This window comes from Haematobia irritans, chromosome 2 (genome assembly GCF_050003625.1).
Source record: "Haematobia irritans isolate KBUSLIRL chromosome 2, ASM5000362v1, whole genome shotgun sequence".
Taxonomy (NCBI): domain Eukaryota; kingdom Metazoa; phylum Arthropoda; class Insecta; order Diptera; family Muscidae; genus Haematobia; species Haematobia irritans.
Genome location: NC_134398.1, coordinates 221,540,819 through 221,556,175, shown reverse-complemented (window position 1 = coordinate 221,556,175; position 15,357 = coordinate 221,540,819). Strand labels below are relative to the sequence as shown.

General features: G+C 27.8%; 1 protein-coding gene across 3 annotated transcripts in view; it reads left to right on the top strand.

Moving 5' to 3' along the window:
* The window catches only part of LOC142227145 (calmodulin-lysine N-methyltransferase), a 68,707-nt gene extending 53,876 nt beyond the window's left edge, over positions 1-14,831 (top strand). For 2 of the 3 annotated variants that reach the window (XM_075297514.1, XM_075297515.1), the window contains exon 2: positions 8,212-14,831. In XM_075297514.1, the coding sequence (XP_075153629.1) occupies positions 8,502-9,965 (1,464 nt within the window). In that variant the 5' untranslated portion in view covers positions 8,212-8,501 and the 3' untranslated portion in view covers positions 9,966-14,831. Of the gene's footprint in view, positions 1-5,084; positions 5,421-8,211 lie in introns of those variants that run through there. The other variant, XM_075297513.1, reaches the window with a different exon arrangement.
* Positions 14,832-15,357: the final 526 nt, after the last annotated feature.

Genomic DNA, 15,357 nt, shown 5'->3' with positions numbered 1-15,357 from the left:
GTCTACATACATAAATACACGTAACAAAACATATCTATTATTTGAATAGAAGAAATTTTTATTCAAACGTAGAACTTTTAATTAAATGAAAATTCGTGAACTTTGCTTTAAAAAATATAAAAATAAGGACACGAATATGTTAAAATTTGCGTCAATGTCGTATGTCTTTGAACTAAGGTACATTTTTCATGAGTTCTCTGTACACTGAAAAAAAAAAAACATATTGTCTTAATATGGAGAATTTTGAAAAACATTAAGGACAAATTTCATGAAAATAAATAAATTTTAATTAAATGAAAGTATCTTTTTTTCTTTAATATATTTTCCATTAAATTTAAGACAAGAATCTTTCAAATTTGCCTCACAATGTTAAAGTGATGTGTCTTTGAAGTGAAGAACATTTTCCTTAAAATAAAGAAAAACATTTTTGATTTAAAGAAATAATCTATAAATTATCTCAAATATTGAATATTTGGATTAAAGATAAAAAATAAATATAGGCTAATACTTATTTTGAGGATTCGGAAGCTTTGGTTTAATTTTCGAATTAAGAAAACATTTCTTGCTTTGAAGTATCCGATATAATTTGGATTTTGAAACTGACATTTAATTTTACCTGAATAGTTTTGTTAATATATCGCACTATGAGAATGAATTTTCCATAAATGAGATTTGTATCCTAATTTTACAGAGCCTACACAGAAAAAAATTTCACGAAAATTTTTCCAATTAAATTGGAAAACTATCAACCAATTATCAGAACAAATTCTGGTAGTTCACCAAACCCAAAGTGAACCACACTTGAACCTTCCGAAAAAAGGTCTATGATAGTCGTCTTTTGCCGAAATAAATCTGTACAAACTTTTCCTTTGTCAAAATATAGACATAAAATTTTGACAAAATTTTCTATAGAAATAAAATTTTGACAAATTTTTCTATAGAAATAAAATGTTGACAAAATTTTCTATAGAAATAAAATTTTGACAAAATTTTCTATAGAAATAAAATTTTGACAAAATTTTCTATAGAAATAAAATTTTGACAAAATTTTTTATAGAAATAAAATTTTGACAAAATTTTCTATAGAAATAAAATTTTGACAAAATTTTCTATAGAAATAAGATTTGGACAAAATTTTGTATAGAAATAACATTTTGACAAAATTTTCTTTAGAAATTAAATTTTTACAAAATTTTTTATAGAAATAAAATTTTGACAAAATTTTCTATAGAAATAAAATTTTTACAATATTTTCTATAGAAATAAAATTTTGACAAAATTTTCTATAGAAATAACATTTTGACAAAAATTTTCTATAGAAATAAAATTTTGACAAAATTTTTTATAGAAATAAAATGTTGACAAAATTTTCTATAGAAATAGGATTTTGACAAAATTTTCTATAGAAATAAAATTTTGACAAAATTTTCTATAGAAATAAGTTTTTGACAAAATTTTCTATAGAAATAACATTTTGACAAAATTTTTTATAGACATAACATTTTGAAAAAAAAATTGACAACATTTTCTATAGAAATAAGATTTTGACAAAATTTTCTATAGAAATAACATTTTGACAAAATTTTCTATAGAAATTAAATTTTGACAAAATTTTTTATAGAAATAAAATTTTGACAATATTTTTTATAGAAATAACATTTTGACAAAATTTTCTATAGAAATAAAATTTTGACAAAATTTTCTATAGAAATAAAATTTTGACAAAATTTTCTATAGAAATAAAATTTTTACAAAATTTTCGATAGAAATAAAATTTTGACAAAATTTTCTATAGAAATAAAATTTTGACAAAATTTTCTATAGAAATAAAATTTTGACAAAATTTTCTATAGAAATAAAATTTTGACAAAATTTTCTATAGAAATAAAATTTTGACAACCTTTTCTATAGAAATAAGATTTTGACAAAATTTTCTATAGAATAAGATTTGGACAAAAGTTTCTATAGAAATAACATTTTGACAAAATTTTCTATAGAAATTAAATTTTGACAAAATTTTCTATAGAAATAAAATTTTGACAAAATTTTCTATAGAAATAAAATTTTGACAAAATTTTCTATAGAAATAAAATTTTGACAAAATTTTCTATAGAAATAAAATTTTGACAAAATTTTCTATAGAAAAAAATTTGGACAGAATTTTCTATAGAAATTAAATTTTGACAAAATTTTCTATAGAAATAAAATTTTGACAAAATTTTCTATAGAAATAAAATTTTGACAAAATTTTCTATAGAAATAAAATTTTGACAAAATTATCTATAGAAATAAAATTTTGACAAAACTTTTTATTGAAATAAAATTTTGACAAAATTTTCTATAGAAATAAAATTTTTACAATATTTTCTATAGAAATAAAATTTTGACAAAATTTTCTATAGAAATAACATTTTGACAAAATTTTCTATAGAAATAACATTTTGACAAAATTTTCTATAGAAATTAAATTTTTACAAAATTTTTTATAGAAATAAAATTTTGACAAAAATTTTTATAGAAATAAAATTTTGACAAAATTTTCTATAGAAATAAAATTTTGATAAATTTTTCTATAGAAATAACATTTTGACAAAATTTTCTATAGAAATAAAATTTTGACAAAATTTTCTATAGAAATAAGATTTTGACAAAATTTTCTATAGAAATAAAATTTTGATAAATTTTTCTATAGAAATAAAATTTTGACAAAATTTTTGTAGAAATAAAATTTTGACAAAATTTTCTATAGAAATAAAATTTTGACAAAATTTTCTATAGAAATAACATTTTGACAAAATTTTCTATAGAAAAAAAATTTTTACAATATTTGCTATAGAAATAAAATTTTGACAAAATTTTCGATAGAAATAAGTTTTTGACAAAATTTTCTATAGAAATAACATTTTGACAAAATTTTCTATAGACATAACATTTTGAAAAAAAAATTGACAAAATTTTCTATAGAAATAATTTTTTTAATGAACTGCCTGAATTTATTCTGATAATTGGTTGATAGTTTTGCTGCAAGTAGAGGATGCTGATGAGGAATGTGGTAATTCCGAAACGTGCGACCATCCAACCATCTTGCAGTCTATAGGGCTTTGCCCAAATCAATTTGACAAACAGTATTTTCTTCTGTTGGTTAAACTACTCTTGTAGTTTAGTCAACGCTATGCTTTTTAAGCTGAAAATAACAAATATTTTTTAGCTTTTTAAAACCTCTTCATCCAAATGAACTTCCAAGGCGCAACTTCTACAGCAATGCAAAGGATCCAAAAATGGAATACTTCCGTTCTATGACTAGCCCATGTAAAATTCATTGGAGATGATCCAAGTTGGCACCACTTCCGTAACACAAATTGGGGATTCAAATTACTTTTTTGGAAGCACTGCTTTTAAAGAGTTTTGAATGTGTTCCAGTTTGTTTTCTAATATTAATTACGTAAATCTCAAATTTAAAAGGAAATTTAATCTTAAATGTAAGGACACTTTCGTTTTTTCTTCTGTTTCTCGGAATAAATAGCACAATCGTTAGTATAACAGCAAACTTTTTGGCAACGTAAAAACTTTTTTCAGTGTGAAGTTATCTTATTTTTCGGTGTACATACAATATTTGTATATAATATAACATACAGCTCATCCAAACCATTTTATGTTCAAGGCAATGCTACTTAATGGAAAAAAATTAAGTCGTCATTGCATTTCAGTTCAGATTTTCATTCGCTCAATTTGCGACAGCATTCATGCCTTTAATGAGATTATTGACGACATAATTCACTTTAATAATTTTTGGGCAATGGATAAGAAAATTAGTTTGGTTTTTTTTAGCGTAATATTTCTCATAATTGTTTTTATTAAATAATCGCTTGGAGTATAGAGAAAACTTTATGAATACAATTAATAGACAATTAGGAGATCTGTTACTGTCATCTTTCTACCCAACCTTTCTAACCTACATGCGACCTCGATATTATTGTAATAGTAATTAATTAATCAAACTGCCCTTTAATTAGTAAATTATTTCTAATTGTATCAAAAGACATTATTTACATTTAATTAATGAAAATTTTCTTTTCACAAATGATTCTCGGAATCTCTAACGAATTGACATCAAATTAAATTTTACACTGTACCGCAAATTCTTGAAATGAATGCCAAGTGCCCTCAAAACAAACCCCCAAAAGCATCAGCAATCACAGAGACAACAGCAACAAATATATGTTTCTCAAAGGCAGCCAGCCAGCCAGTCAGCCATCTATAATAGAACAACAAAAATCATATGAAAAACTATTGCAACAACTGCAAATGCTACATAAGATTGGCAACTAAAATCGTGTGGCAGCAATGACTTTTGGGTCCCCCAGCAAGCAGAAATGAAGAAATACAAGGCCTGCAACTGATAGATAGACAAATAAAAATCGGGTTAGACTACACAAGGGAAGTAAGAGATGGGAAACAGACGGACATGACGTAAATGTCATCTTTGGCCCAAAGACAAATTTCATGCAGCAGCGTTCGACAAGAAAATGCAAAGAAAAAGAAGAAGAGTTATGTTTTGGCAACATTTTGTTGCATTGCATGGCTAACAATAAATCTTTTGTTTTTCATATTTCACTTTGTTCGAATATAGAGAATAAGTTACAATAACAAAATACATACATATGTATATATACATTGTGGTATATACATAGACAGTATGTATGTATTTAGAAATATATCCATATATATTTCATATAAATATGTGCATATTTATATATAGTTTATATTCACTACATATATATTTTGTAATAAATTGTATGCATATATTAGGGTGGGGTGTCTTTAAACTTGGTTAAACCGCAGCGTACAATAAATTCTGTAAGATGACTAATTAAAATTGTTCAAGAGGCTTTGAATTTTTTAATAATATTTTCTAATATTTAATCAGCTGGCAAACAAAATGGGGGCATTAGAGAGCTAAGTACTTGCAACTGAACAAAACTGAGGAAAATCCTGCCTCGGACTATATGTGTGCGCTTGTCGGCATGGCTGTCATTGATTTCTGAAAAAGGTTCAATAAGCAGTAGTAGCAGGCGTCTCGATAAGTTATGTTAGATTTTTTTATCCGAAGTGGGCTGTCAAAAAAAAAAGATAATTGGAATAGAAATTTTTTAAAAAAGAAAACATTTTAAAAAGTAATATATCTTCCCGCAACATGGCTACAACAATGAATTGGAGTTGGAAAATATAAAGAAATCTATAAGCAGTCGGCTTATCTCCGATGAAGAGTCGGCGTTAATTGCAGCTTCATCGGGGGCTATGTGGTCTGGCATTGAGGAATGCGAAAGATTAGTCCCTGTATTTAACCCATCACGTCCGGATTCAGTTCTGTCTCGCGAATGGATTGTAAATGTGGAGTGTGTTAAGCAAATATTGATTTGGTACGACATGTTCACGGTATTTTACGCTGCTTTACGTTTAGAACTGTCATCATTACTTTCGCGCGAGAAGAAACTGTCATGGAAGAAATTCAAGGAACTACTAACTGAGGCCTTTCCCTGTGCAAAACAAAAAATGGAGTTGATATACATATATCTCCGGTGGATGTACCGCGTTAAGCACCCTCAAGAAAATAGTGAAAAATATTTATTTTGTTTCTATAGAAATTTTGTCAAAATTTTATTTCTATAGAAAATTTTGTAAAAATTTTATTTCTATAGAAAAATTTGTCAAAATTTTATTTCTATAGAAAAATTTGTTAAAATTTTATATCTATAGAAAATTTAATCACAATTTTATTTTTATAGAAAATTTTCTCAAAATTTTATTTCTATAGAAAATGTTGTCAAAATTTTATTTCTATACAAAATTTTGTTAAAATTTTATATCTATAGAAAATTTAACTACAATTTTATTTTTATAGCAAATTTTCTCAAAATTTTATTTCTATAGAAAATTTTGTCAAAATTTTCTTTCTAAAAAAAATTTTGTCAAAATTTTATTTCTATAAAAAAATTTTTGTCAAAATTTTATTTCTATAGAAAATTTTTCCAAACTTTTATTTCTATAGAAAAATTTTCCAAACTTTTATTTCTATAGAAAAATTTTTGTCAAAATTTTATTTCTGTAGCAAATTTGGCAACATTTTATTTCTATCGAAAATATTGTAACAATTTTATTTCTATAGAAAAAATTGTAAAAATTTTATTTCTATAGAAAATTTTATCAACATTTTATTTCTATAGAAAATTTTTTCAAAATTTTATATTTGTACAGATTTATTTCGGCAAAAGCCGGCTATCATAAACCTTTTTTCGGAAGGTTCACGTGTGGATCACTTTGGGTTTAGTGAACTGCCCGAATTTATTCTGATAATTGGTTGAATTGGTTTTGGTGGAAGTAGAGGATGCTGATGAGGAATGTGCAACATTTTATTTCTATAGAAAATTTTGTCAAAATTTTATTTCTATAGAAGAACTTTGTCAAAATTTTATTTCTATAGAAAATATTGTACAAATTTTATTTCTATAGAAAATATTGTAAAAATTTTATTTCTACAGACAATTTTGTCAAAATTTTATTTCTATAGAAAATTTAGTCCAAATTTTATTTCTATAGAAAATTTTGTCAAAATGTTATTTCTATAGAAAATTTAGTCACAATTTTTTTTTATAGAAAATTTTGTCAAAATTTTATTTCTATAGAAAATTTTGTCAAAATTTTATTTCTATGGAAAATTTTGTCAAAATTTCATTTCTATAGAAAATTTTGTCAAAATTTTATTTCTATAGAAATTTCGTCAAAATTTTATTTAATAGCAATTTTTTTCAAAATTTTATTTTTTTAGAAAATTGTGTCAAAATTTTATTTCTATAGAAAATTTTGTCAATATTTTATTTCTATAGATAATTTTGTCAAAATTTTATTTCTATAGAAAATTTTGTTCAAAATTTTATTTCTATAGAAAATTTTTTCAAAATTTTATTTCTATAGAAAATTTTTTCAAAATTTTATTTCTATAGAAAATTTTGTCAAAATTTTATTTCTATAGAATATGTTGTCAAAATTTAATTTCTATAAAAAATTCTGTCAAAACTTTATTTCTATAGAAATTTTTGTCCAAATAAATTTTGTAAAAATTTTATTTCATAGACAATTTTGTCAAAATTTTATTTCTATAGATAATTTTGTCAAAATTTTATTTCTATAGATAATTTTGTTCAAAATTTTAGTTCTATACAAAATTTTGTCAAAATTTTATTTCTATAGAAAATTTTGTCAAAATTTTATTTCTATAGAAAATTTTGTCAAAATTTTATTTCTATAGAAAATTTTGTCAAAATTTTATTTCTATAGAAAATTTTGTCAAAATTTTATTTCTATAGAACATTTTGTCAAAATTTTATTTCTATCGAAAAATTTGTCAACATTTTATTTCTATAGAAAATTTTGTCAAAATTTTATTTCTAAAGAAAATTTGGTCAAAATTTTATTTCTAGAAAATTTTGTCAAAATTTTATTTCTATAGAAAATTTTTCCAAACTTTTATTTCTATAGAAAATATTGTCAAAATTTTATTTCTATGGAAAAATTTTTGTCAAAATTTTATTTCTAGAAAATTTTGTCAAAATTTTATTTCTATAGAAAATTTTTCCAAACTTTTATTTCTATAGAAAATTTTGTCAAAATTTTATTTCTATAGAATATTTTGTCAAAATTTTATTTCTTTAGAAAATTTTGTCAAAATCTTATTTCTATATACAATTTTGTCAAAATTTTATTTCTATAGAAAATTTTGTCAAAACTTTATTCCTAGAGAGAATTTTGTCCAAATTTTATTTCTATAGAAAATTTTGTCAAAATTTTATTTCTATAGAAAATTTTGTCAAAATTTTATTTCTATAGAAAATTTTGTCAAAATTTTATTTTGATGGAAAATTTTGTAAAAATTTTGTTTCTATAGAAAATTTTGTTTCTATAGACAATTTTGTCAAAATTTTATTTCTATAGAAAATGTTGCCAAAATTTTATTTCTATAGAATATTTTGTCAAAATTTTATTTTTATAGAAAATGTCAATTTCGTATCCCTTGAATGATATTAAATAGAAATCTTTGCACACATAAAAATAGTTTTTCTAATGTTTATAATTTATTAATATCAATTAACTTAGGTTAAGTTTTTCATATTATCAATTTAATAAACTTTTTCTCCATATTCTGTTTCTTTTCAGATTTGTACAAATAAAATTTTATCACAACTATAACCACCATATTAAAGCTATAAGTGATCATAATACCTACTACTATTATAGAAATCCTCAAAATAAAAATCTAATATAAATGGATAAAATATAAGTCGAAAATCATCAATTACAAAACTCATCATACTCAATAAAGCCATATCAGAAACAGTGTATACTCAATAAATCTACAAATACTCACTGTATATAAATCAATATAAAGAAACTAAAATCCCAACAAAAAAAACGTATTTTAAAATTACAAATTAACTAAAAATATAATGTCAATGTCATCAGTACAAAATCCTAGTGAGGTTTGTCAAGCAAATACCGAAACACATATACTAAAGCCCATACAAACCTCAATAGCAAATCAGCAGCAATTATCGTCCATATCAATAATGTGGGATTATGATATCGATAATACCCTGAATACCATAAAAGAGAATGGTGCAAATACAAGAGTCTACAAAAGTCAAGAAACATCACCTACGCCATCACCATCACCGCCACCACCCAGCTTAACAGAGTCATCTGCAAAAGGTACGACGACAATGGGAGCAACAACAATTGAAGCAACTGCAAAGGCAGTGACATCGACGACGACACCAAATAATGCCGTCCCCTTAGACACCAGTACAATAATCATGAATTCCAGTTCTAGTCCAAAAATGCAACCACTAACCGTCAAATGTGATGATATTAAAGCCATATTACCTCTAACACCACCAGCCACACCAGTCACACAGAACACTGCCCGTAAACGTTGGAAGATATTGGCCAAAGTGCTGCGTAAAGATTCCGAAGAGACTGTATCGTCATCGGGTGAGGAATGTGCGGCAGATCAAAATGCCTCAGTGAGACGTTTCAAGTCATTCGATTTATTGCGCCAGGATAGCTTTGAAGATCATGGTACCCTCAATTATTTGGGTAAAGCGGAAAATTGGTATAAATACAAAGTAATTTTGGATGCCAATGCGAATAGCCATCAGGAGTTTACTGTGAATATTCATCACATGGAACGTCATTTAACCGCCTCCGATTTGATGGGTTTCAATAATACCGGCAATATATGTGTATGGCCTTCGGAAGAAGCTCTAACAGCCTTTGTCCTTTCGGATTTGGATTCGTACAATGGCAAATGGATATTGGAATTGGGAGGTGGTTTCACCTGTCTCTCAGGTCTAATGCTATCGAAATATGCCAAACCCTATGCAGTCCATTTAACCGATGGCAATGAGGTCTCTGTGGAAAATGTCAAGAAAACTGTCTGTCTCAATGAAATGGCCTGCTATACCAAATGTTCCGTACTCAAATGGGAGGATAAAGTTAATCGTTCTCCTTCGGAAGCTGAAAAATTTGATGTTATTCTCTCAGCTGATTGTTTATTTTTCGATGAGGCTCGGTCCTCATTGGTGGATACAATTTGGTATTATCTGTCATCGCGAGGAGAAGCCCTTGTTATGGCACCCAGACGTGGTAAAACAATGTCCTTATTCATTGAAGAGGCTGTGAAACAAGGTTTTCTAGTATCTCTTACCCAACGTTACAACGAGACCATATGGAAACGTCATTTGGAATTAATGAATTCATCTCTGTATGATGCTGATCTTCATTATCCCGTTTTATTGCGTTTGCGTAAACCTGTGAAAGAACCGCAAGAGCTTATTAGTAATGGCGTAACTGGTGATACTATGGTGGTGCCCATGGATGTATGCAAAGAGGAATTAGCAACTGATCCCTAGATAGGCTTAGACTTAGACCATTTCCCTGGTTTATTTGATTGGAGAAAACAAAACCAAAAAAAATGTATTTTACTTCAACAATTCCATTTTTATTAATTCCACTCTTATTGAGGGGGTAATGGCAATTTTATCCCCATATATACATATACTTATACCTTAAACCAAAAATTATTTGCATAGATGTTTCCATAGGTATTAGGGGTGGCAATAAATTTGGCAAAATATTTGAGAATATTGAAGAATTTATGTCGTCAAGATTTATTATAAAGAAATTTGTCTTAAAAAAAAAAAACAAGGAAATGTCACCTTCTATTAAAATAAGATATAAGGAAACTATCACAATTGGAAATCTATAGTTTCGGGAGATTTTTTTTTTTAATTTGCCATGTGCTACATAATTAACAAATCAAATACTTCAAATATTCCACCAAACTGATATTAATTGTAATTACGAATTTATATACCAAAATTCGTCATTATAACCTTAAGACAAATATTGGAGATAGACTGGCTGCTGCACACATTATAACTATGAGCAACTATAAATTGTAAATGCCATTGGCTAATGTTCGACGATAACAGTTTTTCAAAATCAATTATTTTCCCCGAGAAAAAAAAACTGAATGAAATTGTTGCTAGCATTTTGTTCACACATGGAAGTAGGCTTCCACATATTGACTAGATGAATTCAGGCATTTCTATTACAACGAAAACCAAATGTGTGCATACGAGTCATTGCCTGTAGAAAATTCTAGAGCATCTATAAAAAATGTAAAATCTCAGAGTTTTCACTGGGTTTCACCACACTGTACACCGGACAGCACACATTTTTCACACCTCTCAAAAAGTTAGTTGTTCTGATACACACGTGAGAACGCTTTTCGAACTTCTGATTGAAAAATGTAAACAGCTGATACCCGAATATAATAACTTAATATAACGATTTCATGGTCAAATTTACTGCACACATGGACTCCAATTACTTAAGGAGAAGCATAGCATATTCTAAAAATGTGTCTTAGATTTTGTATTAATAGATCAATTCCCTTGAGCTTAGACCTTAAACAAATCCTGATGGATATGCGACAAAGAGTTGCACACATCAAATCTTTTTTTACCTTTTTAGAGTAAGAGTTATCCCAAATTAAATGTTTATATCAATTTTGTTAGATCAGTTATGTGCTTGAATAGACTGGAATTTTCTTGCTAATGTCCTATGGTCCCAAGTGGAATGACAAAAATCTACTTGATCTAACATACAAAGGGAAAATATGCATTCAAATTTGCGTGGTGTTTTAATATTCTATAATCATTGTACCCAATTAATACACACAAATTCAATTTCATTTTAAGCCAGAATGGTCTAGGACATGAAGAAATTAAATCTCTTTACAGTTTACTTATATCAATTGGTTCACATTGTTTCATTGCAAGACTGATGAATTTTTCATACTACTAGACCCTAATAAAACCTAGTTTCGGCTTTAATTTTTACAAATCAATTATGTTTTGGCTATAAAACTTTTTTTATTTAAAAATAAGGAGTTGTTATTACCTTTTATCATTGTATGTTAAGCATGCGAATCGTCACAAGAAAAGAACAGTTTTACAATATATTGAACAAAAAATAATTCTAATAATTGTATTTCAGTAAATGTGTACAGTGAAACCTCTCAGAAGTGGTCACCCACGGTCGCCTAAATATTTTCCACATTTGGAAGGTGTCCTCTTATGAGAGATTACTTTTAATTGGAAAATAAAGAAAACCTCTCACTAAATGAAAATTTAAAAATTGCGATAAACCTAAGCATTGATAACAGTCCTGTGCTAGGTCCTTCAACCGTAAATTGTACTATTTTCCGTTAGGGTACATAAATGTATTCGAATTATTTCGCTGCAAGGAAGCTACTGGGAAATTCAACATAAATAGTATAGTACCACTGGAAGGCAAAGGCATTGCACACATCAAAGCTGCTTACATTTTCGGAATGCTATACCCTAATAAAAGCTACATTCGGTTTAAATTTTTACAGATCAATTATTTTTTCTTTGATAATTGTATTTCAGTAAATGTGAAGTTTGAATAAGATTATAATATCAAAAGGCAATAGAATTTAATAATATATAGTAAAATTTAAAAATTGCGATAAACTGGACCATCGATACCAGTCCTGTGATAGGTCCTCCAATCGTAATTTGTACTAATTTCCCATAGCATACATCAATTAATTCGAATAGTTTCCATGTAAGGAAGATAATGAGATATTAAACTAAAATAGTGTATTACCACTGCAGGGTTAAAGCATTGCACACATCAAGGCTGCTTACATTGTCAGAATGCTATACCGTTATAGAATCTACTTTAGGTTTCAATTTTTACAGATCAATTATGTTTTTGATAATTGTGATTTAGTAAATGTGTAGTTCTAAAAAGGTTGCAATAGTAAAAGAGTAGAATATTTAATAGTATACATAAAAAATTTAAAAATTGTGATTAACTAGACCATACCATACCGATAGCAGTCCTATAATGGATCCGTCAGTGGAAATTTGCAGTAACTTCCTTTAGGGTATATTAATTTATTCGAATTTTTTTCGTTTCAAGGAAGCTACTGGGAATTTTAACTAAATCAATATAGTACCACTGGAAGGCAAATGCATTGCACACATCAAATGTGCTTAAATTTTCAGATTGCTAGACAATTATAGAAACTACTATAGGTTTCAATTTTTACAGATCAATTATGTTTTGGACTCAAATCTGTTTTGTTTAATAAAATATGGGAAGGTGATGTGTTGAAAGAAATTGTTATAACAATAATTATATTTTTTTTGAAGATGATAAATAAAATATTCCAAAAACAAAAATGCGACTAAAATAAATGTATAGATATTTATTACTTTCTTAAAAGTTAAAGTAAATCCAAAAAATACACAGAAAAAAATCCTTTTGACTTCAATGTCGAAATTAATTGATTTAATCAGTTATTAATTGAAACTGCTTTACTCAAGAAAATTAATATATGCAGTTGATTAAAAAATTAATAGAACCAATTAAATTGAACCAACTTAATTGAATATTTTGTAATTTCTATAAAAAATTTAATTTAAAAAATTAATATTATTTTTTTAGAGTATATATTTATTTCAATATATTTCTGTAAAATTTTGAAATCAATTAGATCAGTTAAAACAATTAATTGGTTCCATTAATTTTAATCCGCTTTGATCAAAAAAGTTAAAGGGTGATACGGTCAAAATTTGGTCAAGGGAAAACGCGTGTAAATCGGTGAAATCGTTTATTTAAAAAATCAAATTAAATTTATTTTTCAAGTTCAATTAGTATAAAATTCAGGAAAAATATTCAGTTAGGCTTTCGCTTTTCCTAATCCGAATTGCCGGGCCTCACGCTTGACACCTGCCATCAGATTTTGTACACCCACCTTGTCCACCTTCTTCGCCGCAGAAAGCCAGTTTGCCTTGAACTGCTGCTCGTCCTTAGCAGTTTTTTGGTCTTCTTTAGGTTCCGCTTGACAATAGCCCAGTATTTCTCAATTGGGCGGAGCTCTGGCGTGTTGGGAGGGTTCTTGTCCTTGGGAACCACCTGCACGTTGTTGGCGGCGTACCACTCCATGGCCTTTTTACCGTAATGGCAAGATGCCAAATCCGGCCAAAACAGTACGGAACAGCCGTGTTTCTTCAGGAAAGGCAGCAGACGTTTATTCAAACACTCTTTCACGTAAATTTCTTGGTTGACAGTCCCGGAAGCTATGAGAATGCTGCTTTTCAAGCCACAGGTACAGATGGCTTGCCAAACCAGATATTTCTTAGCGAACTTTGACAGTTTTATGTGCTTGAAAATATATGCTATCTTTCCCCTTCCTTTTGCCGTATAAAACTCCTGTCCCGGAAGCTGCTTGTAGTCGGCTTTGACGTAGGTTTCGTCGTCTATTACCACGCAGTCAAACTTCGTCAGCATCGTCGTGTACAGCCTCCGGGATCGCGCTTTGGCCGTCGTATTTTGTTTATCATCGCGATTTGGAGTCACTACCTTCTTGTAAGTCGATAGTCCGGCTCGTTTTTTGGCTCGATGCATGGTTGTAGACGATACACCCAGCTTATTTGCGGCATCTCGGAGAGAGAGGTTAGGGTTTCGCTTGAAACTACCGGCAACTCTCTTTGTCGTCTCAGCGGCTTCCGGTTTTCGATTTCCCCCCGATCCAGACTTCCTGGCTGTCGATAAACGTTCCCCAAACACTTTAATTACATTTGTAACGGTTGATTTGGCAACTTTTAGCGATTTTGCCAGCTTTGCGTGAGAGTAGCTCGGATTTTCGCGATGCGCGAGCAAAATTTTGATACGCTGCTCTTCTTGCTTGGACGGCATTTTGACAACTGAAGAGTGAATTCCAAAATCAAAATAGGAGCAACATTCTACACACACACCTTCAAAATGAGGGGTGTTCAGGTTTTTTAAATGCAAAATTGAAAGAAATACGTCAAGTTTATATTGACCAAATTTTGACCTATCACCCTTTATCAAATCAATAAAATTTGCAAATAAATATTTTGTCTTTATTTCTTTAAAAATGTTAATTAATTTTGTTTTCAGTGTAATAAAACACCTATAATATTTTAAAATAAAATCACAAATTTTTATTAAAATGCCATGTAATTATTTTGCCAATTTAATCCATCCCCTAATACTTGTGGAAATGAATCAGCTTTAGATTCCTGCTTATTAAGACATTTTATCTCTCGTTTTTTTATTTGATTTTTTTCTATTAGTATTCTTTACCTTGTAATTGTATTCCTAAGCGTTATAGAAAATGTAAATAAACCTACGATTATAACATGAAAAAAATACATACATATATGATAATAAGAAAAAGACTAAACCAAATTTATATTTAGATCTGTATTCTTCATCAAATTTAATAAAGAGAAAATGAAAATTACAAAGGAAAGCAAGAGAAAGAAAACAAAACACCCCACAACTTGACCCACAATCATTTTAGGAAAGGTCAAATTATTTACAAGGAGAAATGAAAGGCAAAAAAAGCGTATTGGAATAAGGTAAGTAAGGAAATGAGGAGAGAAGGAGAGAGAGAGAGGTAACAAACTGTAATACTTAACTAAAGTATTTTATCCTAACTGCAAAGTAAACGAATTACATATGAATGGTCTACTTAAATAAGTGATGGTAATTAACAAGGACTTTTGTTAAGGGATGTTGTGTGAACAAAAACGAAAACTATTGATATTAAGTGATTAGCTCCAAATAATAAATGAAAGGTATTTTTCTTCATTCCATTCAAATCAAGAAGAATTAAAGTAGCTTACCGTTTGTTTATGGTTTAAACGTATGGTCCCTGCCAAGCTCAAATATCAA